The following is a 27,892-nucleotide window of genomic DNA, read 5'->3' on the forward strand; positions in this document are numbered from 1 at the left end:
CCAGGCTGCTAATTGACACGTGAACTGCACCGGTGCAGTTTAGACTGCATCGGCTGATTGGCACAGTCCAAGCTTAGTCCACTTAGTCTGGACTAAAACTAAGTCCACTTAGTCCAGGGGGCGTCGACTCAGTTCCGGGCGGCCTTGACGCAGCAAAAGCCCGCACAGTGTATCCTAAGGAAGTGCGTCTGGCGACACGATGCCGATTGCCGAAAACAAGCTAGACCCCACCCTTGCTCGAATAAAAATATATGTTTGGGCAATACGGAAAACACACTGATTATCAGAAAAAAATGTGTCCGTCTGACTTCTAGCGTCATGTCAGCTGTCATTTAATAGGCTATTATTATATGTAAAGTGTTTTATGAACGTTTGTACTGTACGTCATACTCCAGTTGATTGAGAGGTCCCGCCTCTAAGGGGGAGTTCCAGAAAGTGACTGCGAGTGAGCACACCGCATGTTTGATGACTCTGCCACGTTGCTATTAAAAGTCACATAAAACGTAAACCTTGTCTGCTGACCATCATTACATCGGCTAGGCTAGCTTAGCTGTTGTCGTGGTTCAAAGCTTAATATGTGGCGTGGGTTGGGTCGGCGTCGCAAGTACGTGCTGAGACGCGCTTCACTCGATTGACGTTGCTACAGTACGAGCATATTATGGAGCACCTTCCGGACAAATACAAATTGTCCGCCGCGTAGAGACATTTTGATCTCCTTTTGGAGAATAAGGTATTCATTAAAATCTCCTCGTCTCACCAAGTGCCTCTCGGATTTTTGACATGTCTTATTCCATTGTGTGTGTGTCTTCTCCACAACAGAGGAAATAGCATGCATTAAATGCAACAGACTGAAATTTAAAACACTGGAGCATCTTATTTTTCGAAATCAAAAATTGTGAAGACAAAGCCCACAAGCATCCTCATTCACATGAATTTCACATTATTGAAACACATTGAATGATACAATATGAATGCATGGATGTGAATGATATTGTCAAGGGTCAATGTCATCTTTATTGTCAAATATGCTTTATGTATGACATGCAGCATAGATGAAATTTCTTCCTCTCAATCCTCAGTGCATACATGCATGTAAACATGCTGTGCATTAAACACGCGCAGCTAAGAAAGGATAGCAGCTACACTATATAAAAAAAGACATGTAATCTGAACAGTATAGACAATATACACAGCATAAACAACAACATAAACAAGGGTGCTTGTGGCTAGACTGAGCTTTTAACTCATTCAGTACCAGCCATTCAGTAGAGTGAGATAGTGCATTGTATACACGTCATCATCAAATCAGTTTGTTCAATCTGTCAAGTGGGTTGGCTGCAGGGATTTTGAAGGTCCAGCAGGTGGCAGTGGTCAGCGACACAGTATCGGTACAGTATCAACACGTGTGTCATTGTGTCGACACGCCTCATGGGGCCTCATGGACCCATCACACTGTTTATTAAACAGCATAAACAACAACATAAACAATGTACGGAAGAGGATTAGGGCCAATGAAGAAAGAAAAAATAAGGTTGGCAAGATTCTGACTTTAATCTCAGAATTCTGACTTTAACCTCAGGATTCTGACTTTAATCTCAGAATTCTCACTTTAAAGTCAGAATTCTGATTTAAATCTCAGAATTCTCACTTTAATCTAGATCTCTTTTATCTGCTCCCATTGGATTCCATCTTAAGGAAACATGGTATTCCCTTCCACTGCTATGCAGATGACTGCCAGATCTGTCCCACTGAGCAAGTAAGATGCCTTCTCATTAAGGCCACTCCTATCCTGTCTGGAAGAAATCAAAACCTGGATGGCACAAAATTTCTTGAAATTCAATGAAAAGAAGACAGAGGTGATATTGTTTTGTCCCAGTGGCCCTTGTACATTCCATCCTGTAGACTTGGGCCCCCTGTCTCCTTATCTGAAATCAACGGTCTCAAACTTGGGCCTTAAACTGGACAGTAATTTCAAACTCGATCAGCAAATTGGTGCCGTTTTTAAATCCAGCTTCTTTCACCTTAGACAGCTGGCCAAAATAAAACCTCTCCTCTCACATGAACACTTTGAGACAGTAATTCATGCCTTTGTCACACCCCGGTTTACTGCAATGCCCTGTACTTTGGAGTCTGCCAGTCCTCCATTAAGCGCCTTCAGCTGGTCCAGAATGCCGCTGCTCGCCTCTTGACTGGTACTCGTAAGAGGAAGCATATAACTCCTACTTTGGCATCCCTTCACTGGCTCCCCATTCATTTTAGTGTTATTTTCAAGATCCTCCTCTTTGTTTTCAAATCTCTGAATAATCTCGCGCCACCTTACCTCTCTGAGCTCATTCGCCCCTACACACCGGCCCGGCGCCTCAGGTCTGTGGACCAGTCTTTGTTAGAAGTACCAAGAACTAAACTGAGGCTCAGAGGGGATCGAGCCTTTTCTGTTGCTGGTCCCTCTCTCTGGAATGACCTCCCACTGAACATTCGGCAAGCCTCCTCGCTGCCCATCTTTAAAGCCCTCCTCAAAACTCACTCGTATTCTTTGGCGTTCGACTCAGCATGATTTAGATTTGTTCTTGATTTTACTGCTTGGTGCTTTCTACCGCCTTTACTACCGATTCGTCTTACTGTTTATTGTGTATGTTAAATCGCTCCATGTACAGCACTTTGTATGCAGCGATGGCTGTTTGAAAGTGCTCTATAAATACTGTTGACTTGACTTGACTTGATATTTTTCCATTTCCACGTCTCACTTATTCACAATCATCACCACCACTTTCATTCGATGGAATCTTAAAATCCAGGCACTTTGGTGGACCACAGAGGAATGAGCTACTTGATCTCCCTCAGTTTCCCCAAGCAATGAGGTAAAGCTACTTTGCAAACGGAAAAATATGATATTAAAGTTTTACAAGCCGTCACTAAAAATAAGCAAAATACTCCTGGCTGAATTATCAATAAAATGGTAGTATGAGTGCTTTACCTTCCACCAGGGAGCTAAGAGCGCGAGGGACAAAAAGAGAATGCTCATTTTCAAGTCTACGTACAAGTGTGTAAGAGTGTGTCTGAGAATGAGCGACACCACGCATGACCTGTGAGAAAATGTGACTCGGGCTTGAGCTTTTTGTGTCTCCTGTGGCGGAAGGGATGAGAGGTCAGGGGTCACTTTAGGGCTGAAATAGGGACCCCCACCCCCCAAAAAATAATTGGCTGAGTATTGGGACTGGCTTCTTAAAAATGATGAAACAGCATCTGTACATCCTGACATGCTAACACTTATCCCACAGTGGGCGGGCAAACCCCGATGGCAAAGAGTTGGTTGAGCTGGACATCTGTAGATACCTAAAAGCATGTCACTGGGACAATCAATCGTTGTTTTGAACCATCGGCAAGTCTGCTCAGCTCGGCTGCTCCCCATCTGCCAATGACTCAAGTCATTCACAAGTCCAACTGTGAAAGAACCTTGACTAGAAATTGAAAAACACACATGAAGCGGACAATTTCAATCCAGTACTTATTCATGACTGTCATTTACTGCGCAAAACAAAAATCTGAGAATTGTAGTGTGCCAGTGAATTTTAGCTCCTGAAAAGACCATTTGTGTAGCAGTGTGAAATATGTGCTGTCATATAACTTCATTTATGTCTTCCTTTTTGTGTAAATACAACTGAAGACACAGCAGTTTCACTGCAATCCAACCAGGATCTGAAATTTGAATACTGTCACAGTGAAAACAGAGCACTCTGATGACATTCAAAGTCAAGATTTTCGATACATCTCTTGTATTGGAATACTGTATAGGTCAATTGCGCTCTTTTGTGTGTGTATATTTGTCTGCATTTGATTTTGGATAGGGGGTGGGGTGGCTGCATTTTTCATGTAAGATAAGATAAGATATCCTTTATTGTAAGGAAAACTGGCCTTGATTGTTTACTTATGGAAATGGGGTGTGCTTTTGTAATTTTTTGAAAAACTTTTTTTGCCTAAAATGCCCAGTGATAGTGGGATTATTATAGAAGAATAATATTAATGTTTCCATTTTTGGTAAATTTTTTTATTGGGGGGGTGGAAAATATGTAGATATATTTACCTATTATGATGTTTCTTTTGGTTTACAATTGAGAATAATTGTCAATGTGACCAATTTCTTAAAAATGCAAATTGAAAGACTTAGTTGTCAATGGATTTTTGATTAGGTTTTTTTTTGCCTGTTTTGTTTTGTTAAGAGACTTTCCTGGTTTTAGTGTGAAGGGTTCTTCTTAATATAATCGTCGAAAGAATTAAGAACGGATATCTTAATAATTGATTTAAGAAGGGACAGTTCAGCGAGTGATTCTGTCACTTTCTTATTCTTATTCTTATTCATCCCATGGCCTAAGAGGCCGTCGGGGTGCCATGGTGGAGGTCTGGGCAGTCAGGGATCTCCAGCACTCTCGGTCCTTAGCTGTTCGTAGCAGGGTCTGGAAGCTGCAGTTAGTCCATTCCTTAATGTTGTCCATCCAGCACTTTCTCTGTCTGCCTCTTCTCCGTTTCCCTTCCACTGTCCCCTGTAGGATGGTTTTGGATAGCGAGGTATGCCTTGTAACGTGGCCATACCAGGCCATTTTGCGACGTTTTGCGACGTCTGTCACTTTAGAATTTGGCAAAAGCTCTTAATCTGTCCCTTCCTGTCAACACATAAATTGTGAGTGTGTGTGCGCGCGTGCGTGCGTGCGTGTGTGTGTGTGTGTGTGTGTGTGTGTGTGCGCCCTTGGTAAGGGTATATAGTTGGGAGGTTAGTTGATCGAAAAGTAGATCTTCGATCCAAAAAGTTTGGGCACCCCTGCTCTAGCCATTAAGTCCCTAAACAGTCACTGACGTAGTTGCTCTTCTTGTACTACAAATACTGCTACTGGTCACTTTAAAATCGTTCAATGATTTTCTGCACCAACTGTACAAACTGTCATTGTATTGTATTCTACCACTGATCACTTTAGCTCTGCTTGATACTTTGCACATTGTCTCACTTACATTACGAAATGTCCTTGCATACCTATTTGTCATGTCCTTGTTTACGATGATACTAATGCAGCGTGTTATACCGGAGACAAATTCCTTGTGTGTTCTACATACTTGGCCAATAAAGATGATTCTGATTCTGATTCTGATTAATGGTTTAAACTGTCAGTTGAGTCATTCAAGTAGTTTGAGCCCAATTACCCTTCACTCCTCTGTGTCAAAACCGATGGGAGGAACAACTGCTTCACTTGTATCATACAACCTGTGCATATGTGTGTGCTCATGTATGAGCAATCGTACCTGGGGTTTGACTTGTTGGACTGTTTTAAAGGCTTTCTGCCCACTTGGTGGAGTTTGTACTTTTCCCTGTGCCTGGGCGGGTTTTCTCTGGGTCCTCCAGTTTCCTCCCACATCTCAAAAACATGCTTAGTAGGTTGATTGAACACTCTAAATTGTCCTAACGTGTGATTGTGAGCATGAATGGTTGTTCATCTATGTTTGGCCTACGATTGGCTGACAAGCAGTTCAGGGTGTACCCAGCCTACTGCCTGAACACAGCTGGGATGGGCCACAGCATGCCCGCGACCCCCGTGTGACGAATTGGTTCAGATAATGGATGGATGTTTGACTTCAAAAATGGTCTGTGCGAAGAAGCCTAAAAAAAATCACACAAAAAATAATACACACATTCCAGTGTTGCAAACTTGAACGCCTTCCCAGAAAACTGAATGCTATTATATCTGCAGATGGGCCACTAAAACCACATTTTCTTCCATTTGCAGTTACCCAAGCTATCATGTGTTGGTTTTCTAATAGTTTTGTTCAAGTCATGTTTCACTGACATTTAAAAGCCTGCCTTTCTTATGTTGATGAGCAGTTGTTTTCCCTCTAGTCTGAAAAGTAACTGTTCAGGACTTGTACTGTACACTTTCTTTGCTTGGGAAAACGTGCAAATCCACCGCCGGTATAAGATGAGTCGAAAAAAAAAAACGTTTGCCCCAGTTTCAACAATTACCCATGGAGATTCCAATTTGTGGTTTGTGGTCATTATGTGACACACTAACGATTGCCCCCAGACTTAAAAGGGTTATGTGCAGGTTCATGGAATGGTGTTCTTTTCTTGTTTATTTATTTACTTTGTTTTTGAATATATAGAAGGAAAAATAGATTTCCACTTGACAAAGACATGACAGGTACTCTATCACGGTTTGTGGGACTGGATTTACGTTGATGTGATTGTGATGTAATTCTACTCATGATTGTTGGTCATTGTAGCATATTGAAAGATGACTTTGGTTTCTGATGATAATCAAGTGACCATGTGAAACAAGTGAATAAACAAATTATGTCCAATTAGTATAGGATTTAATTAAAATCTCAGAGAAATCTCAAATAAGTCATGCAAACAAAAGAAGTGATTTTTTTTTTTGTCCTTGTCAGTGTGGACAACCCAGAGGAATTTGTATTCCAATACAATAATCTGGAGGTGGTAATGCAATTTTTATAATGTGGGACATGATGAGTTGTAGTTGTAGTTGTGTACGAGGATTTGAAAAGTTTGGTTTCAATCCATTAATTTATTTGTTTGTTTATTTTTCGTGTATGTAGATGAAATGATTGAGAAATGTAAAAAATGGATTGGAGGAATACAGGATGTGGTCTAAAATGAGGAGTTTTAATCGCTCATCCTTGCTCATGAAGTACTGTTTCAACAAACCACATTGAAAGATGGACTTTCATTTGGACTGAGTGACCATGCTTCATTGAGCCCCGTACACCCCCCCCCCCCCCTTCTCACAGGAGGTAGCAGAATGGTACTGCGGCTGATTTGTGAGGTAGTCCATGATCCATGTCACAGCATGGATCATAGACTACCTCACAAATCGGCCGCAGTACGTGAGGTTGCAGAGCTGTGAGTCGGACAGGCTTCTCTGCAGCACTGGAGCGCCGCAGGGGACTGTTCTGGCTCCATTCCTGTTTCATCCTCTACACCTCGGACTTCAGACACACCACTCCATACTGCCACGTTCCAAAGTTCTCAGATGACTCTGCGAATGTTGGCCTCATTACAGAGGGGTACGACAAAGGTACAGGGGACTGACAAAGGACTTTGTGGACTGGTGCCAGCAGAATCTCCTCCAGATCAATCCTAGGAAAACTAAGGAGTTGGTTGTGGATTTCTGCAGGAAACAGTCCTCACCAGCACCGATGAACATCCAGGGTATGGACATAGAGAGGGTGACCTCCCACAAGGACCTGGGTGTTCTTCTGAACAACAAACTGGACTGGTCTACAAACACGGACACCCTGATTAGGAAAGGACAGAGGACCACAAACTCTTCCTACTCAGGAAACTGAGGTCTTTTGGGGTTCAGGGGTCGCTCCTTAAGACTTTCTATAACTCGGTGGTGGCCTCGGCCATCCATTATGGCATTGTCTGCTGGTCAGGCAGCATCTCAGCCCGGGACAGAAAGAGACTGGAGCGACTGGTCAGGAAGGCCAGTTCTGTCCTGGGTTGCTCCCTTGACACTCTGGAGGAGGTGGGCAACAGAAGGATGCTAACTAAGTTAAAAGCTATGATGGCCAGTCCCTACTACCCCCTCCAGTCCGCCCTGACAGCACTTGGTAGCTCCTTCAGCCAGAGACTGTTACACCCGCGCTGCAAGAAGGAGAGATACCGACGCTCGTTCCTACCGACTGCTGTCAGGCTGCTGAATAAAAATAACAACAATAATAATAATAATTAAATGATGTGAAAGACAATTGTAAATAGCACTGCGATTTATCCATTTTGTGTTTACATTGCACTTAATTGAACGGTGCTGTTTTTTTTCTTCTTTCTTCTTTCTACCTACATTCTTGCTGCTGGAGGCTGTAAATTTCCCCAGTGTGGGACAAATAAAGGATATCTTATCTTATCTTATCTTAATTGGACTGCGGCTGAAGCTTGCATGCCTTTACAATCCACACCAGGCAATTACAAAGTATGTGTGCTCACACGCTTGCCGGCTGAAGCAAGAAAGGCGCAAAAACGATCTGAGGAGATAGATGACTGTATAATTGTAATAAATGTAACTTTCTTACTCCCTACACTCTTGTCAATGTTAACAGTTTTACACAGCTTGCAAATTCCACTATGAGTTCCAGGCTCCATTCTTGTCACCCAAGTCTGCACAGATTCTCCAAGGGGGGAGGAGTGTATTTGTGGGGGTCTGTGGACTGCCTCTCCACCTGCTATGCACCCTTTGTCATCAGGATCGCCTGCTTCATTTCAATGACAAAGTTGTTGAGCCCTTCATGCAGCACCCCCACTAACCCCTGGAGCTCCTCTTGGTAATGTCATGGTCCCTAAGGTCATTGCATCTATATCACCCACCTTGTCGTCGCCACAGTTTGCGATATAAAGCAGCCAAAAAAGCACGTCTGCTCCACATTTACGACATGACATTTGTAATAAAAACTACTTTAGTGCAGGCAAGCAATTTTACTTGTCCTAAACAAGTCCTAAACAAATGACTTATCAGTACAGGTCATCATCTGATCAACAAAAAACATCATATTTGAGAAAAAAAATCTATTTTCACCCCCCCCCCCCCAACTCAAATTGCATCAACAAATGCCAAATGTCTACATATTTAAGCTTGGTTAACAATTTCACCATCCATGTTCCAGTTACCAAGGCCACTGTCCAAGTGTTTGCTCAGCAGTAGATGCTCGTATTTTAGTGCAGAAAGAGCCTGCTTCCCCAAGGCAAACAGACAACTTTAAAATGCTGATAAAATACATCACAGTCACACAACCACAAAGTGATGCCGACCCTAATAATTTTTTTTCTCCAGAGAAAAACAAAGAACAGCAATTAGCAGACGGGAATCACACAACAAAAGAAGCTGCCTATCATATAAAAGTGTAATCTACAGCAGTGGTTCTAACTGGGAGGTCAAGACCCAAAAGTGAGCTGGAGACAACTCATGAGAAAATTGCATGGGATCGTATTCATATTTTTGTTGTTTTGGGGTACAGCACATATATAATATTATATACTCTAAATGTGTTTTCAGAGGATATATTTAACCTTCCAAAATATTGTTTCTCACTTCTAATGAAGGGGATCTGGACTTTGTAAGAGTGGGAAATTGAGGGCCCCAGGGTGACAAAACGGTAGAGAACCGCTGGTCGAGAGCACCTAACTAAGTGTGATTTTGGAAATGGACTCTCCTTACTTTGGTGGTGTACTATAACACAAAGATGACCGTGTAGAACAGAAGTGTTCCTCTTCTCTGACTTTAATCACAGACTTGTAATACGAGTTTTACTAGTGACTTTATATGAGAGACCAATCCACAGAATACTGCCAGGGTTCAATTGCTTTCTATTAGAGTGATAGACACAGAACCCTAAACAGGATTTGTGGTACATAAAATTTGAAAGAAGGCAATAGTGCGTACAAAATTCCACCACAATTGCATATTGTAGCAGAGTGGATCAGACTTGATGTAATCTTCTTGTGTCTCTCTTGGGGCTTCATGATTCGTGAATGGGTGGTAATTGAGTGTTTTGGCCTGTCTCAAGCTCAGACCAGATGGCATGCTCATAAAGCTGTGGCCAGTTGCTGTCTGAGCACAACTGAATTTGCAGGGTGGCAATTTGCTTGGAGGACGTAGGCCTCCGTGATATATTATTTGACAGCAAAGATTATTGTGAAACGAGCACACGCAAGGTGTGTGTGTGTGTGTGTGTGTGTGTGGGAGGGGGGTTCATCTGTTTAGGTAAATTGGCAACAATACCGTGACCATCACAATAGATTTAACGGCATATCTATTTTGTCAAAAGAACCTTGAAGAAACGGATATGCTAACACTCAAGGTTTGAAATGTTGTTTTGTTTTTTGGAGGGGTAGACATGTATGTATGTATGTTTTATAAATCCGCTTTTTGTGCCCATGTTAAGTTCTGTTTGTTCTTAATATGGGATCATTAAGTTTGCTAGTCCATCTTAACTGGCTTTCCACTCATAAGACTAATAGACCCTTCCACGATGGCCTATTGAGTCTACATTTTACAACTTTTTCCAGCTCTCTGTCCTCGAGGTCACAATGCACAATGAGCATTTGAAGTCAAAATGTTAGGTTGAGGCAAAACCTTGCCCGGGTTGAAAGCAATTGTTGCTGTCACAGTGAGGTCATGATGTGACTAATTGTCTCAATGCATGGAATAGTAATGTCAGAACTGGCGCACATGGCCGCTCTCTTAAGTTATGTCTGAAGGGGAAACACTTTTTTGCTGTACCATGGTACTGGGAAGCCAGTGTAAAAGCAGCTCATGATGAGCGGCAAAGAAATGTACACATCCCAAGGTTAGCATGTGACTAACCATCATGAAAACCATCAGTTTTCAGTGAAAATAAACCTTGAACTAATTGGTGAAGTGTTACTACTTTTACAATACAATACAATACATGCTGACTTATATAGCGCTTTCACAACAGCGGCAGCTGTAACAAAGCGCTTAACAAAACAATTATTTTTTGCGCCATTTGCACATCTTTCTGAAACAGCAACCAAAAATGTGGAGGTGTTTTGGTAATTGCTTAAGTGGGTTCAAGTTTTACCAAACTCTTGGTTAATTCTTCTGTTTTAACCCTCTGCAAGACACCATTAGTGACACCGTCATCTGGATATGCATACTGTATGTTATAAAACGGCTTTAATTTAATGCAGCAGTGTGCTTTAACTCTGTGTTATAACAAACATTGAATGACATCCATGTGCCCCCTTGTTATTCGAAGGGCATATCATAGAGCAGGCTTTATTTGGAGCAAGCTACCCTCAAAGAAAGGGGGAGCGATGTTGGCACACGTCATGAATAACCAAACAATGATGTTAAAGTGTTCGGGTCAGCGTGTGTTTGTCTGAGACGTGGCTCAGGCGAACATTGTTGTGGCACACTTTTTAAATGCTCGGTTGTGTCTATGTGTGGTTGTGTGTGTGTGTGTGGAGGAGGATCATGCACTCTTTGTTGTACTTATTTTTTAAGAGAAAGAGAGAGAGAGAGAGAGAGAGAGACAGAGAGAGAGAGAGAGAGAGAGAGAGAGAGAGAGAGGAGGCAGCTTGGGTTCTGGTTGGGGATTGAAAATTGAGGAAGGAGAGAGGCTTGCTCGCGTGCTTGCTCACGCACACGTGCCGAATCCCTCTCTCTCCTGTGTGTCTCTTTTTGTCCATTTCATTCCCACTCAAGCCACTGGGGAAGAGTACATGAGGATATATGCAAGAGCTCTCGACAAAGAGTCGATCTTCTTGTTTAAAGGCTGTTGTTTTTTTGAAACCCGGTGGACTTTTAGCGGATGGTGATCGACAGATGAGAATTTTAATCATGTTACAAATTTAAATTACAAGGGGATTGATTTTCTTCGTTGTTCCTCCGCCTCTGTGGATGGGACTGTCGCAGCAAGATGGGTGCCAAAGGGAATATGCTCCCTTCTGCACAACTCCAACTATTTTTTTTTATGGCGTTTTTCAACTCGATCTGCTGCACGACTTTGAAATACCAAGTTCATGAGGAACAACGCACGGGGATTGTCATCGGGCGCTTAAAGGACGACGTCGCTGAAGTTTTATCCAAACTTCCAAGCTACGTATCTCTTCGTTTCCGTGCCATGCGGCGGGGTAGCATGCCATTCTTGTCTGTGCGAGAGGAGGACGGAGAGATCAGCATCGGCTCCAAAATTGACCGTGAGAAGCTTTGTGAGAAAAATGTTAACTGTTCCATTGAATTTGACGTCGTTACCCTGCCGACGGAGTACCTGCTATTATTCCATGTGGCGGTGGAAGTGTTGGACATAAATGACAATTCCCCACACTTCTCGCATGCCATCGTCCCCATTGAGATCTCTGAAAGTGCATCTGTTGGGACACGGATACCGCTAGATGGTGCTGTAGATGCGGACGTTGGAGAGAATTCGCTGCACACATACACCCTCAGTCCCAACAACTTTTTTAAGATCGACATCAGGACTAGGACAGATGGGGCTAAGTACGCAGAGCTGGTGGTGATACGAGAGCTGGACAGGGAGGTGCAGTCTAACTACCAGTTGCAGCTCACTGCTTCAGATAATGGGGTGCCCCCCAAATCTGGCTCCACATTGGTGAAAATTAGCATCGCCGATTCAAATGACAACAGTCCAGCATTTGAAGAGCAGACATATGTTATTAATTTGATGGAAAACTCTCCTCTTGGTACTCTTGTCATTGATTTAAATGCTACAGATCCCGATGAAGGTACTAATGGAAAAATAGTGTATGCTTTCAGCTGTCATGTCCCCTCAAAAATCTTGGAGAGATTTAAGATCAATCCAGAAAACGGACACATTACAGTTATTAAAAAGGTGGACTATGAATTGTCTCCCTCCTACGAGCTTGATGTTCAGGCTCAGGATTTGGGCCCAAACTCCATTCCTGGGCTTTGTAAAATTGTTGTCAAAGTGGTGGATGTCAACGACAACAAACCAGAGATAAACATTAACCTAATGACACCAGGTAAAGAGGAGGTGGCCTACATCTCAGAGGGTGCACCGATAGATACCTTCATTGCATTGGTGCATGTTGACGACAGTGACACGGGGCTCAATGGCGAAGTGGTCTGCCGGCTTCACGGCCACGGTCACTTCAGACTCCAGACAACATATGAAAAGAACTATATGATTCTCACCAATATTTCACTAGACCGGGAGAAGAGGTCCGAGTATAGCCTGACAGTCATAGCGGAGGACCGGGGCTCCCCAAGCCTCTCCACGATCAAACACTTTACTGTGCAGGTACTTGATGAAAACGACAATCCTCCTCATTTTGAGAAGAACCACTATGAGGTGTTCAAATCCGAGAACAACTCTCCAGGAGCATACCTGACCACTGTGGTGGCCTCAGATCCAGATCTGGGCACCAATGGCCAGGTGACATATGCCATAATTGATGCTCCGGTGCAGGAGACCTTCATCTCGACGTATGTCACTATTGATCCCTCACATGGTGCCATTTATGCCTTGAGGACCTTTGACCACGAAGACCTCAGTCATGTCACTTTCACAATCCAGGCACGTGATGGGGGAAATCCTTCCCTGTCAGCCAACACCACTCTCCTGGTTACAGTTTTGGATGAAAATGACAATCCCCCTATCATCCACTCCCCCTCCCTCCAGAATCAGACTGCTGAACTTCCAGTGTGGAAGTATGCATCTCCTGGTAAGTTAATCACAGCGTTTCAAGTCACAGACCGCGATGCTGGTGCTAATGGGGAGGTGAGTTGCTCCATTATTAGCGGAAATGACGATGGTCTGTTTGTGATGGATGCTCGGCGATGTGAGCTGAAGACCAATGCAAGCTTAGAACAAGCGCCGAGGGATGTGATGGAGATCAAGGTAGAAGTCCAGGATCGAGGTACCAATCGACTCACCGCAGAGGCCTTCCTCAAGCTTTCTCTGCAAGAGAATATGGACATCCTCCCCACTCTTGATCCCACTGGCTCCAGCCACTCCTCTCATGATCTCTCTCTCATCATCATCATATCTCTCGGGGCAGTTTGTGTTCTGTTGCTTGTTGTAATGGTGATGTTTGCCACAACTCGTTGTGCCCGGGAAAAAAAATATCCAAAGCACAACTACAATTCTCGCCTGGCAGAAAACAGCTATCAGAAACATCCCAAGAAGCCAACAAAGCATATAGACAAAGCAGATATTACTCTGGTCCCAACTATCAATGGAATTCTTCCTGTCCAGTCTCACCCACACTCCCCGTTAGCCTCCCCTCTGCCTGAGAGGGGCACGCTAGGGAGCAGGCAGAGCCATCACAGCCGTCAGTCATTGAACAGTCTTTTCACCATTTCCTCCAATCACGTGCCGGCGAACTTCGCCCTGGAGTTGGCTCACACTGCACCCCCTGTTGAGGTAAGACATGAGAGTGTTTTTGGATGTAGATTGGGCAGCACGTTTTTTTTGTGTGTGTGTTAGGTTCAGTACTGCTAATATGCAACTTCATGGCCACCATTTGTCATTAAGATATCAAAAGAGACACTGTGGCATATTCAGTCCACAAATCACATTTTACATCTCCAGCGCATGTTAAGAATGTGTTTTTTGCCTCCCACATTCTAGTACCTCCATTCAGTAAGTCATGACCCCTTCCCTTTGTACCACACCTTCATTTAATATTGTCTTGTGGTCTTGCTTTGTTTTGTCTTTCTTCATGTTTCCCCTTATTTTCTTTTCCTTTCTGTTTTGTCTGCCCTTGTTTGTTTTCTGGGGATTGTAGCAAGTCTCACAGCTTCTGTCCATGCTCCATCAGGGCCAGTACCAGCCACGTCCAAGTTTCAGAGGCAACAAATACACCCGGAGTTACAGGTAATACTTATTTAGAATGGAAGTTTGGGGTTACTTTTATGATGGAAGTAAAGTTGTTTTTTAATGTTGCTTTGACTTAAAGAAAATTTTCAATAATTAATTATGCATGCGTATTTGAACGAAAATCCAAATTACAGTGGGGGGGGGGGGGTTTCCCCCAAAATTTATTGCCAGTCATGGTGTGAATGTGTGTGTCTTTGCATGTGCCCTGTGAATGGCCGGCGACCAGTCCAAGGTGCAGTCTACCAAGGCCAGCTAGGATAGCTCATAAATTGGATTGGATTGGATACAACTTTATTGCCAAATGTATTGTATGTGTAACTTACAACACAGATGAAATTTCTTCCCTCTCATCATAAAACAAAAATATATCATAAACTGCAAATATATATTGTATATCATGCGGGGGCAGTGAATTTTGGAGCTCAGGCTTCAGTGGGAAATGAAATGACCTAATCAGCCTCTCAATACCACCACTCACAATCATGGCACAATTAAAAAAGTACATATCAATAAAATTGAAAATACTCACTACAACATCCTACCATCCATCTTCTACCGCTTATCGCGGCTGGGTCGCGGGGGCAGCAGCATTAGCAGGAAAGCCCAGACTTCCCTCTCCCTAGCTACTTCTTCCAGCTCTCCATGGGGGATCCCGAGGCGTTCCCAGGCCAGCTGGGTGACATAGTCTCTTCAGTGTGTCCTGGGTCGTCCTCAGGGTCTCCTCCCGGTAGGACATGCCCGGAAAACTTCACCAGGGAGGCATTCAGGAGGCATCCGAATCAGATGCCCAAGCCACCTCATCTGGCTCCTCTCGATGTGGAGGAGAAGTGGCTCGACTCTGAGCCCCTCCCGGATGACCGAGCGTCTCACCTTATTCCTAAGGGAAAGCCTGGACACCCTGCGGAGAAAACTCATTTCGGCCACTTGTATCCGTGATCTCGTTCTTTCGGTCACGATCCATAGCTCGTGACCACATATGAGGGTTGGAACTTAGATCGACAAGTAAATTGAGAGCTTCGCCCTTTGGCTCAGCTCCTTCTTTACCACGACAGACCGATACAATGGCCGCATCACAGCAGACGCTGCAGCGATCCGCCTGTCGATCTCTCACTCCCACCAGCCCTCACTCGTGAACAAGACCCCAAGATACTTAAACTCCTACACATGGGGCAAGATCTCCTACCCGACCCGGAGGGGGCACTCCACCCTTTTCCGACTGAGGACCAAGGTTTCAGATTTGGAGGTGCTGATCTTCATCTTAACCGCTTCACACTCGGAAACGCACCAGTGAGAGTTGGAGAGCCCTGCTTGAAGGAGCCAACAGTACCACATCATCTGCAAAAAGGATAGATGCAGTACTGAGACCCCCTCAACGCTTCGGCTGCGTCTAGAAATTCTGTCCATAAAGGTGATGAACAGAATCGGTGACAAAGGGCACCCTTGGCGGAGTCCAACCCTCACTGAAAACGCTTCCGATTTACTTCCGGCAACGCGAACCAAACTCTGACGTCGGTGCTATAGAGTCCGAACAGCGCGTATCAGGGGGTTCGGTACCCAATACCCACGAAGCACCCCACACAGAACTCCCAGAGAGGCACGGTCAAACGCCTTCTCCAAGTCCACAAAACACCCTCTGTAGTTGGAACACACCCTCCGGTCCCCCTTTTTGAAAAGAGGGACCCCCCCGCCCCAGTCTGTCAATCCAGAGGCACTCTCCCTAATGACCACGCGATGTTGCAGAGGCATGTCAACCAGGACTGCCCCACAACATCCAGAGCCTTGAGGAAATCCGTGCGAATTTCATCCACCCCTGGGGCCTTGCCACTGAAGAGCTTTTTAATAATAATAATAATAATAATAATAATAATAATAATAATAATAATAATACATTTTATTTATAAGCGCCTTTCAAGACACCCAAGGACACTTTACAATAACAAATTCACAAAACAATACGGGTTGAGCAGCGGCAGCCAAAACTCGCCAGCGTTCACTCAATCCGAAACCCAGAAAGAAACCACAAGGGAGGTAGAGGGGGAGAAAAAAAAAACCACACTCAAATTACCCTCATTTTGAGGATAATTTGAGTGAGGCAAAAAACTCCTGCACAAGCATATGACAGTTGCAACAGGTCACAAGACATAAACAATGAAGGCGCTGAAACAAGGGAATGTATGAGGGAGGCGGTGATGGTGGGTGACTAGCTTCCGTGCATATTTTCATCAGGGGAAGGTCGAGATAGCAGATGTTGTTTTGGTAGCAGGCTGCCCAAGAATTTAAGACAGCCTTGAGTCCGTGGCTTATGTCTCTTTAGTGGCGTCGATCAGCCAAATCCCTGATTTCTGTCCATATTTGAGCACAGATTCCAGTTTCTCCAAGTTGTTGACCATCTTGCAGAGACGCTCCAAAACCGCAATAGTTTGTGGTTGAGCACAGTCTGAGTCTGAGTGTTGGACATCCGCGTTATGCCATCCTTAGGCGCAGAAAGCAAAAGTGTCCGCCTTCGTCGAGAGCCAAGCAAGATGTTTTTAACCACATCGGTGATTTGTACCACAGAGATAGGAGAGCCCACCTCAGAGTCCCCAGACTCTGCTTCCTCCAAGGAAGGCGTGCTGGTGGAGTTGAGGAGGTCTTTGAAGTACTCCGCCCACCGGCTCGCAACATCCCGAGTCGAGGTCAACAGCGTCCCATCCCCACTGTACACAGTGTTAGTGGTGCACTGTTTCCCCCTCCTGAAACGTCAGATGGTGGATCAGAATTTCCTCGAAGCCGTCCGGAAGTCGGCTTCCATGGCCTCACCGAACTCTTCCTACATCCGAGTTTTTGCCTCAGCGACCACCAAAGCTGCATTCCGTTTGGCCAGTCGATACCCGTCAGCAGCCTTTGGGGTCACACAGGCCAAAATGGCCCAATAGAACTCCTTCTACAGCTTGACGGCATCCTTTACTGCTTGTGTCCACCAGCGAGTACGGGGGTTGTCGCCACAACAGGAGCCACCACCTTATGGCCACAACTCAGATTGGCCGCCTCAACAATAGAGGCATGAAACATGGTCTCGGACTCAATGTCCCCCGCTTCCCCCGGGACATGGGAAAAGCTCTGTCGGAGGTTTGAGTTGAAACTCCTTCTGACAGGGGATACCGCGAGACGCTCCCAACAAACCCTCACAATAAGTTTGGGTGTGCCAGTTCAGACCGGCATCTTCCCCCACCATCGGAGCCTACTCACCACCAGGTGGTGATCAGTTGACAGCTCCGCCCCTCTCTTCACCCGAGTGTCCAAAACATGCGGCCGCAAATCTGATGATACAATCACAAAGTCAATCATTGATCTGCGGCCAAGAGTGTCCTTGTGCCAAGTGCACATATTGACACCCTGATATTTGAACAAGGTGTTCGTTATGGACAATCCGTGACGAGCACAGAAGTCCAATAACAAAACACCACTCGAGTTCTGATCTCCCGGTGTGAACCCCAGTGTGCAGGCACTGAGCCGGGTGGCAATGAGTATGCCCACACCTGCTCTGCGTCTCTCACCGTGGGCAACCGCAAAGTGGAAAAGAGTCCAACCCTGCTCGAGAGAACTGGTTATCAGAACCTGGGATATGTGTGGAAGTAAGTCCGACTATATACAGTCGGAATTTTTCTCCTTCACACGCCAGCTCGGGCTCCTACCCTGCAAGACAGGTGACATTCTATGTCCCTAGAGCTAGAATCTGCAGCCGAGGATCGGACCGCCAGGGTCCTCGCCTTTGGCTGCCGCCCAGCCCACACTGCACCTGACCCATTTGGCCCCTCCCATGGGTGGTGAGCTCATGAGAAGGAGGACCCACGTTGCCTCTTCGGATTGAGCCCGGCCGGGCCCCAAGGGTGCAGGGCCACCGGCCACCAGGCGATCGCCAATGAGCCCCACCCCCAGGCCTGGCACCAGAGGGGGGCCCCGGTGACCCACGTCTGGTCAAGGGAAACTGGGTTCCATTTATTTTGTTCTTCATAAGCGGTTTTGTGAGCCATGCTTTGTCTGGTCCCTCCCCTAGGACCTGTTTGCCATGGGTGACCCTACGAGGGGCATAAAGCCCCAGGCAACTTAGCTCTGCTTGGGTTTTCTCCGGGTACTCCGGTTTCATCCCACATTCCAAAAACATGCATTGGAGGCTGATTGATCACTCAAAATTGTCCCTAGGTGTGGATGAGGGCGTGCATGGTTGTTTGTCTCTGTGTGCCCTGCGATTGGCTGGCTACCAATTCGGGGTGCCCCCTGCCTACTGCCCTGGGATCGGCTCCAGCACCCCCGCGACCCTAGTGAGGATGAAGCGGTTCGGAAGATGAATGAATGAACTTAGTTCCTAGGATCATTGGGACACACAAACCCCACCACCACAGTAAGGTGACGGCTCACGGAGGGGCACACTACAACAATGCAAAAAAAAAAAAATTAAAAAAGGAGAGAGAGGCATTTTAATTATTTGGCATCAAATAAGCAAGGGACATAGTTCACCCTTCCTTCAAATGAGTTCAAACCTTGACACTACAATACCATTTGGAGCAATTCACAATCTGTATTCATCTAATAACATGACAAAAACAAAGGTTAGCAAAAATTAACATCAACCTGTGTATCCACCTTTTGCCATTCATACACTCAAACAGAATAGGTCATAACTCCCTGCAAATATCCGCTTTGTGTTCAACTACACAAGATGTCACATTTAGTAAGTACATTTGTGACATAATTTCAGTATGCATATTTTTTCAGATGATTTTTGTTCAGTGGTTTACCGTAAGATTTTTTGTTACGTAAAATAGGTGCCTTGGCTCCATCAGTTGGAAAATACGAATCTCTTCATTACCCTCCTTAATCAAAGATCAAATTATTCATCGTGTCTAGCATGATGCACATAGACTGTCACAATTAATATCAGATGGGGAAAGAGGAGTGATTCTTCTTTATATTATTACTGGAGCCATAACATCATGGTGCGGGGCCCCGCTGCAATTTTGACGATATGCATAATGGGGCAGCCCGGTGATCGGGTTGTTACCGCATCGACCTCACAGTGCAGAGGTAGCAGGTGTGATTCCAGCTCCGTCCTTCCTGTGTGGAGTTTGCATGTTTTCCCCGTGTGTGCGTGGGTTTTCTCCTGGGACTCCGGTTTCCTCCCACATTCCAAAAACATGAATGGCAGGTTCATTGAACACTCTCACTTGTCCCTCGGGGTGAGTGTGAGCGCGGATTGTTGTTCATCTCTGTGTGCCCTGCGATTGGCTGGCAACCGGTTCAGGGTGTCACCCGCATACTGCCTGAAGACATCTGGGATAGGCTCCAGCACACCCCGCAACCCTTGTGAGGATAAAGCGGTTCAGAAAATGGATAGATAGATGGGTATATGCAAAAGGCTCGTCGTGGCACCGAAAAAAAATTAACATTAGGTTATAAGTTACATGTATTTTGTTTTGACGGTTTTCAAAAATTGATCCACTCCAACAACAAAACTGTCATAATCCATTGAATGTGGCATTCCGGCAGATCCTCTGGTTTTATCAAGTATTTGGTTTGCTTTTCAATTCAACGCTTTACATTGCAATTATCAACAAAACTTTTCAAGGCATTCCTATCGCTATGAGTCGCCTTAAGTATTTAACAAGATACACAATTAGCCAGTATTTCATGATAGCTGCAACAAATGATTTCTTATCCCACTCAGATATGCCCTCCAAGAGATGGATAAATTCAGCCTCAAAGACAGCGGTCGTGGGGACAGTGATGCAGGCGACAGTGACTACGAGCCTGGCAGGGACTCACCTCTAGATAGACTCCTTGGTGAGGGACTTGCTGAGCATTATGCACCTGATGTCCATCACAAAACCCAAACAGGTACCCCCCTGTCCCATTAGTGCTCCCCTCACATACTTGCCTTCAAGTTAGGACTGGGTTATTATGGAACATTGGTGATTACGAATCCTCCATTGCTAAATAATAGACACCGAATAGACATACATACAACAGTTATCCAATAGTGGATATCATTCAAAATCTTTCGGTTGTTGAGGTCTCCTTGTTCCAACACATCTACTGCAAATAATCAGTCCATCAACTAGCTCTAAAGAAGGTGTACAATGATCCTGATCATTTGAATCAGGTGTGCTGAAGCAGGAAAACAGATAAAACGTCCACAATAGCAGTCCTCGATGAAAGACAAGTGTGTTCACTGCCATAGGTACTCTATCGGTAGATAGTGTCCCCGATGTCTTTTTTTAGACATTGCCACCCTGCAACGGTTCCATCTCCCCGGTCCTCTTTTCGGAAACAACTGGTGCTGACCTGGAAGAGCCTGGTCGGATTTGTGTTTTTGATCTCATGAAAGCTCTCCCTCAGAGGACTGGATTCTTGAGCAGTGGTGGAAGAGAATATTTATGTGTTGGGGGAGCTCTCTAGAGATTAGCTGAGCACTTCACACATCATACAATCAAAACTGTCTATTCAAATTTTTGTATACAGTGATCCCTCGCTATTTTGCAGTTCGTTTATCGTGGATTCGGTGCATGGCAGATTTTTTAAAACATATTCATTTTTAAAAAAAGAAAGAATTTTATTTATTTTTTAAGTCACAAAAAGTCTGCAAACGGTCCGCGAGAAGCAGCGAAAGTCTGCAAAACAACAGTGAGTCACATGGAGCAACATATACAGTACATGTGGGGTGAGAGGGGGGGGGGCTGAGAAGATGTAAAGGCATGTTGATTGGCTGTGCATCTTCTTACCACTGTGGGTTACTCTTTGATCTTTAATCAGTGTCTAAGTGTTGTTTATGATGGTGCTAGTGTGTGGTGCAAGTGCGTGTGAGTGTATGTGTGTGTGGCTGAGAGAGAGAGAGAGAGAGAGAGAGAGAGAGAGGCTTATAAGAACAGGTCTCTTCCATCCTTAACTATACAATACAATACAATACAATACATGCTGATTTATATAGCGCTTTCACAACAGCGGCAGCTGTAACAAAGCGCTTTACAAAACAGTTAACATAAAGTAAAATAATAGACACAACACATAACATAAAACACGGACAGTCATGCAGTTCTAACCACTTTTCCATCACACGCTTTGTTGTTTGAAGCAGTTTGAGATGAAAGGAGAGAATCAAAGTGTCCTTTAACCAGTGGATCAGAGACGTCATTCTCAAAATGTGCACATGTCGGCTACAAGCTAAGTTTCAAAGTCAACAAGAAGCTGTAGCATCCATTGACGAAAAAAGAGATTGGTTCACTTCTCCTGTCCCATGGAAATCCATTTCAATTCCAAGCGGCGACTAACTGTCTAATCATACTAATATAAACACGTCTGCTGGGATCGCTGGCCTGTGTGTGTGTGTGTGTGTGTGTGTGTGTGTGTGTGTGTTTGCATGTTTGCAACAAGATTTTTTTCACAACACAGGGTTTTGCACTGTTGCAAATTTGATCTCAGATGTAAGCACACACACATATACACACTCACACAAACAAACGAATGTGTACTCTATTTTTATTCCAATAGTGGATAAGTATGAGCACACACTTATTTGGCACTTCATATTGTCAGTGTAGAAAGAAAAAAGTGAAAGAAGTTGTGAAATTTACGATCAGCATTCACTTTTATTTGCATCAATTTCTTGGATAATGTCTTTTATTTTGCTTCGTCCGTCTTTCATTTTGATCACTTTTACCCTCTCTTCCAGCATCAGCGCTCATCTTGTCTGAGCTGCTTGACATCCAAAGGTCCATTCTGTAGCAATTTTAGCAATGCAACATCCTTGCTGCGTCTGAAACGAACAATAACAAATACTTCCTAGATTACTGCGCATGTTGTAAACCAGTGTGGTGGTTGCTGTTGCCGTTTCCGAATGAAGCAGTAGAGGTCGCTGTTGGATTTGACTTTGTTGTAGTGAATTTAGCTGGTCCAGAATGCCGCTGCTCGCCTCTTGACTGGTACTCGTAAGACGGAGCATATAACTCCTACTCTGGCATCCCTTCATTGGCTCCCCATTCCTTTTAGAGTTATTTTCAAGATCCTCCTCTTTGTTTTCAAATCTCTAAATAATCTCGCGCCACCTTACCTCTCTGAGCTCATCCGCCCCTACACACCTGCCCGGCGCCTCAGGTCTGTGGACCAGTCTTTGTTAGAAGTACCAAGAACTAAACTGAGGCTCAGAGGGGATCGAGCCTTTTCTGTTGCTGGTCCCTCTCTCTGGAATGACCTCCCACTGAACATTCGGCAAGCCTCCTCGCTGCCCATCTTTAAAGCCCTCCCCAAAACCCACTTGTATTCTTTGGCGTTCGACTCAGCATGATTTTACTGCTTGGTGCTTTCTACCGCCTTTATTACCATTTCGTCTTACTGTTTATTGTGTATGTTAAATCGCTCCATGTACAGCACTTTGTATGCAGCGATGGCTGTTTGAAAGTGCTCTATAAATACTGTTGACTTGACTTGACTTGAATGTCTTCATGACGCTGGAGCATGGAAAATGATTTCGCAACAGGGTTTTTTTTTCGTCGTATGCGGGGCAGGAGAATGGGAATGGTGTTAATGCCTGAAGATTTTTTCACATTAGGGGGTATTTTCGTGTAGGTTTCGATAGAGAGGAGTTTCACTGTATATGTTAATTGGTCGCTACTTCGTGGATTTCAATTTATCGCTGGTGGTTTTGGTCCTCATTAACCGCGATAAACGAGGGATTACTGTGTGTGTATATACATGCATATATATGCAAAAAGAAAAAAAAAAAAACAATTCCTCGTCTCACCCCTCGGGTGGTGTCCGTCCTCCATTCAGCTCGGGTCCTCTACCAGATGCTAGGAAGCTTGAGGGTTCTGCGCAGTATTAATATCATTTTATTAATGATATTAATTGTAGGCACAGTGAACAGTTGACATGAAGTTTGACTTCAGTCCTCACTTTATGTGCTTCCATTGTCAAACGTTAAGCCCCCCAACATAATTCATCCAGTGTTCTAGCAGCTTTATTATTATTATGATTATTATTATCATAAATGTGTTTATTTTGACACTTAAATCTTTGAATTTAAACATTTGATTTGACCCTTTCATCAGCTCAGCATACTGTATGCAGCAGCTTCCCTATCCACTGCACGCACTTGTGCGGTTCTTCTCTAAGATGTATAATAAATGTGTCATTGGTAATGAGCTGATAATGAAGTCCCTCAATGGCAGACGTAAGAAGAGCATGCTTCTAATGACGGCTTTAAGATGGCTTATTTAATTTGCCTAATTTATTCTTCTGAGATTTTCTGTGAAATTTATTTTTGAAAAGAGAACCATGAAAGGGAAATGCCATCAAAAATGTGATTTAGAATGGCCAATGGCCATTGACAGACTTGTCTGATTGCCTCTTAATAGGATATGTATGGCTCACAACAGATTTCCACAGATGTTGATCGCAAAATAGGTGAAAAGAAAAAGGCAAAATAATAGCTGGTGACATCACAGAATTTCCAGACTCTGTAACTTTTTTCTTCATATAAAGCCATAACTAATATTAACCGCTATTTCATTGTCACTGTATTAAATTTAGCCATTTTAATAAAAACTTCAAAATATGCACAGATATACAGTACGCTACTCACTAAAAGTTAGGGATATTTTGCTTTCAGGTGAAAGTTATGGAAAATGTAAAAAGTTCATGCTAAAGTGATATCATATCATAAAAGTTGAACATTTAAGTAGAAGGATGCAGTTGTAATTTCCTCTTCTCCATCAATTCATTGAAACAAAAGTTAATAACTGTATTTGAGGTCATTAAGAATGAAATTAATATGCTCATGGCAACACATTAGCTATATTTCAATAGTTTTTTAAAGAACTTTCACAGTTCAGTTTTTGAAAAATTCCATCAGAGATTTTTTTTCTCCGAAAGAACAGCCACTAAACTTCACTTGAGAAATATATGTTAAAATAATCTCACACTTTGCTTATTGACACAAGAGTACATAAACTTCATGTCTATTTCCTGATATCTTACAAGAAATTCCCACTTTTTTTCCAGCTATGAGGCTCTGCACAGAGGAGTGTCGTGTACTGGGTCATTCAGATCAGTGCTGGATGCCCCGACTTGCGTCCCCAGAGTCATCATCCTCAGACTATCGAAGCAATCTCTACATTCCCAGGGATGAAGCCTGCCAGGCCACTGACCAGTCTCAGGACAACACTCCACAGCCATGTATTGAAAATGGATCTGGCCGGAACCAAAGCTTCTCCACCTTTGGAAAAAACCTGGGCAGAGAGAGCACTGCGGAAGAGCAAGCTGAAGTTAACAGTGGGGATGAGGCTAGAGATGAAGAACTTTGCAGAACTTCATCTTTGCTCTCTGAGATGAGCAGTATTTTTCACCGCCTGCTCCCCCAGAGTTTAGATTCATATGGCCAAGTTAATGAGAAACAGAAGGGGACGAGTTTCAGTCATATTGGTGTATCAATGACTGGATCTTTGGATCGAAAGAGGGATCATCGCCCTGGCAAGACCAACCCCTACATCCACCAGCAGGGTGTGCCAGCCTGGGCTGCCAATACACACTTCCAGAATCCTGGAAATGGCATAATTCCATCTGGTCACCATCAGGGCGACAGCTACTACACCCTGAAGCCGTGCACCAAGCTCAGCTGCCAGGGCAGCAATGACAGTAACTCACAGGCAATCAAAAACAGTCAGAACCCCAAATCACACAGCTGCTCCATGCTCACAGCAAGAGTCAGCCCCACTGGGAAACAACCTTGTCAGGCTTCAGTGGCAACAACCGTGCCCATTCCTGTCCCATCATCCAAATGGCTTCCTGCTATGGAGGAAATTCCAGAAAACTATGAAGAGGACGATTTTGACTCTGTACTGAGCCATCTACAGGGAAAACACAGTGACAGCCGCTATGAGCTGATGGATGCCAGTGAGTTAGTCGCTGAGATCAATCAACTTCTCCAGGATGTCCGGCAGAGCTAGACCCATGTTTTTTTGTTTTTCTTTTTGGGGGAATTATAATTTTGAATATTACCGGTATATATATCACTGTGATCTGATCTGTCTTTTACCTTCAGACAAAGATTGGGGGTGAGTGGTTGACAAATTAAAATGCTGACAAATGAATAACAAGAGACCTGTAATTGTCATGAAAGTTGCATTTCAAATGTATTAACTCTTATTTAAATGCTAAATATCCCAAAAATATTTGTAATTGTTGGATGGTACACAATGTACATCATTCCACTGTATTTATCTTTGTATTTTAAAAATATTATTATAACTTATATTGATATAAAAATGTAAATACATTTAACCAAAGGTCTATTTTTATATATTGAATGCATGTCCAAAACATTGAATCAAAAGTTGAATATGTGATTGACATTCTGCCTATTTAAATTGTTTATGTATTGTGATTCATTTCTATTATTATTGTATGCATACTGTACATGTTAATTGACCAGTTGTAATTTGTGTAGTCTGTGGAAAAATAGACATCACGCAAATAAAATGCCATTTAACTCTGTATGCTGCATTCCTATTCTTTTACTTAATCTATATGGTGTCATGCACTGTGGTGGTGGGGAACCCCAAAAAGCAGGCAGGAGGGAGCAGCAGGGTGAACTTGACAGACTGTATGAACAAAACCTAAATGCAGAACAAAGACCTGAAAACAACAATTATCCAAAGTAACAAACAAAAATTCATGGCAGACATAAAAACAAGGAGGAAGGCAGGCAATACAAACAAAAATCCTTGGCCGTAAGGCACAAACACTAAACAACAAAATAATAACCATCAAGTGTCTACTAGGGAAACTAGCTTCTGATTCTGGAGCCCTCAGGCCCGTACTACCCAAATCAGACTGACCTCAAATTTTCAGCTAACTCCCGTTTCCAGGGCTACCCGCCCTGTACTCTCATGCCACTGAAGCCGCAGCCCAAAACACGATAGTTTAGATAGCTATACGACAACCAGGGAAATTAGCTTCCGATTCTGGAGCCCTCAGGCCCGTACTACCCAAATCAGACTGACCTTAATTTTCCTGCAATCCGTCTTGCTGGTCGAGCCTGCCCAGGTACACCGGATTGGCGTTCACGTCTCCGTTGGCAAGCGGCCCGGCTCCTGGCCCCGAGAAAAGAGATCTTCGAAGTCCCCGTAGGCTCCGGTGCGCTGATTTGGTTCAGTCGCCGCAGATCACTGCAGGAGCTGCAAGACAGGCTTTGCCACCCAGACACGAGCCCCCAAGTAATTTCAGAGATGTTCGCTAGGACCATCAACAAAGGCTTGAACACAGGAACAGATTGTTTTTCTCTGCTGGCAGTGTCATGATTCAGTTTAGGGACCAACAGGTGGCAATGTAGGGCTCGCCCGGCAGCTACACACCTGTTGGCCATAGGTAATTAGGGCTTTAAAAGGACTCCCAGCCCGAACACTCAGTGTCGGGTCATTGTTCGCTCTTGCTACTGTCATGTTTGTTTGTTTGCTGTTCCTTTGTTGCTGTCATGGTTCTGTTCCTGTTCCTGTTCCAGTTGTGGTTTTGTTTTGCTACTTTGGATTAGTTTTGGTTGTTAGCAATTTGTTTTGGATTCTTTGGATTTTTCTGTTATATTTAGTCAAGTCAAGAGTATTTATAGAGCACTTTCAAACAGCCATCGCTGCATACAAAGTGCCGTACATGGAGCAATTTAACATGCACAATAAACAGTAAGACAAATCGGTAATAAAGGTGGTAGAAAGTACCAAACAGTAAAACCAAAAACAAATCTAAGTCATGCTGAGTCGAATGCCAAAGAATACAACTGAGTTGTGAGGAGGGTTTTAAAGATGGGCAGCGAGGAGGCTTGCCGAATGTTCAGTGGGAGGTCATTCCAGAGAGAGGGACCAGCAACAGAAAAGGCTCGATCCCCTCTGAGCCTCAGTTTAGTTCTTGGTACTTATATATATATGTCTGGTCCACAGACCTGAGGCAGGTGTGTAGGGGCGGATGAGCTCAGTGAGGTAAGGTGGCGCGAGATTATTCAGAGATTTGAAAACAAATAGGAGGATCTTGAAAATAACTCTAAAATAAATGGGGAGCAAGTGAAAGGATGCCAGAGAAGGAGTTATGTGCTCCCTCTTACGAGTACCAGTCAAGAGGCGAGCAGCGGCATTCTGGACCAGCTGAAGGCGCTTAATGGAGGACTGGCTGACTCCAAAGTAAAGGGCATTGCAGTAATCGAGCCGGGATGTGACAATGGCATGAATTACTGTCTCAAAGTGTTCATGCGAGAGGCGAGGTTTTATTTTGGCCAGCTGTCTAAGGTGAAAGAAGCTGGATTCAACAACGGCACCAATTTGAATTTAAAATCAATTCGTCAAGTACACCCTGCTCCTCCCTCCTGCCTGCTTTTTGGGGTCCACCACCGCCACGCAACGTGACAGGCAGGAGACACAGTTTTCAATGAAGCCACTCAGTGTGGGCTTCCCAACTGACACCTGACCTCTGCAAACTCTGCCGGCCTTTTTATTGA

At 44.1% G+C, this 27,892-nt stretch overlaps 1 protein-coding gene across 3 annotated transcripts; it reads left to right on the forward strand.

Annotated features, from left to right (window-relative positions):
- The first annotated feature begins 11,176 nt into the window (after positions 1 to 11,176).
- On the forward strand, positions 11,177 to 25,905 carry LOC127596389 (protocadherin-18-like). 3 transcript variants are annotated; one of them, XM_052058867.1, is made up of 4 exons: positions 11,177 to 13,926; positions 14,291 to 14,379; positions 20,087 to 20,256; positions 24,415 to 25,905. In XM_052058867.1, exons 1-4 carry the CDS (start codon positions 11,440 to 11,442, stop codon positions 25,356 to 25,358), a joined length of 3,690 nt encoding a protein of 1,229 aa, XP_051914827.1. In that variant the 5' UTR covers positions 11,177 to 11,439; the 3' UTR covers positions 25,359 to 25,905. The 3 variants fall into 3 exon arrangements, with proteins under 3 accessions (XP_051914827.1, XP_051914840.1, XP_051914838.1); XM_052058880.1 differs by having other exon boundaries at positions 20,087 to 20,202; XM_052058878.1 differs by having other exon boundaries at positions 14,324 to 14,379.
- Positions 25,906 to 27,892: the final 1,987 nt, after the last annotated feature.

This window comes from Hippocampus zosterae, chromosome 1 (assembly GCF_025434085.1).
Source record: "Hippocampus zosterae strain Florida chromosome 1, ASM2543408v3, whole genome shotgun sequence".
Classification (NCBI taxonomy): Eukaryota; Metazoa; Chordata; class Actinopteri; order Syngnathiformes; family Syngnathidae; genus Hippocampus; species Hippocampus zosterae.

What these genes read in the sequence shown, in the direction of transcription:
- LOC127596389 (XM_052058867.1), top strand. Translation starts at nt 11,440, where the DNA reads ATGGGTGCCAAAGGGAATATGCTCCCTTCTGCACAACTCCAACTATTT. An exon ending in ACACTGCACCCCCTGTTGAG is followed by an intron (nt 13,927 to 14,290) that starts GTAAGACATGAG and finishes TGGGGATTGTAG; the next exon opens with CAAGTCTCACAGCTTCTGTC. An exon ending in AAATACACCCGGAGTTACAG is followed by an intron (nt 14,380 to 20,086) that starts GTAATACTTATT and finishes TATCCCACTCAG; the next exon opens with ATATGCCCTCCAAGAGATGG.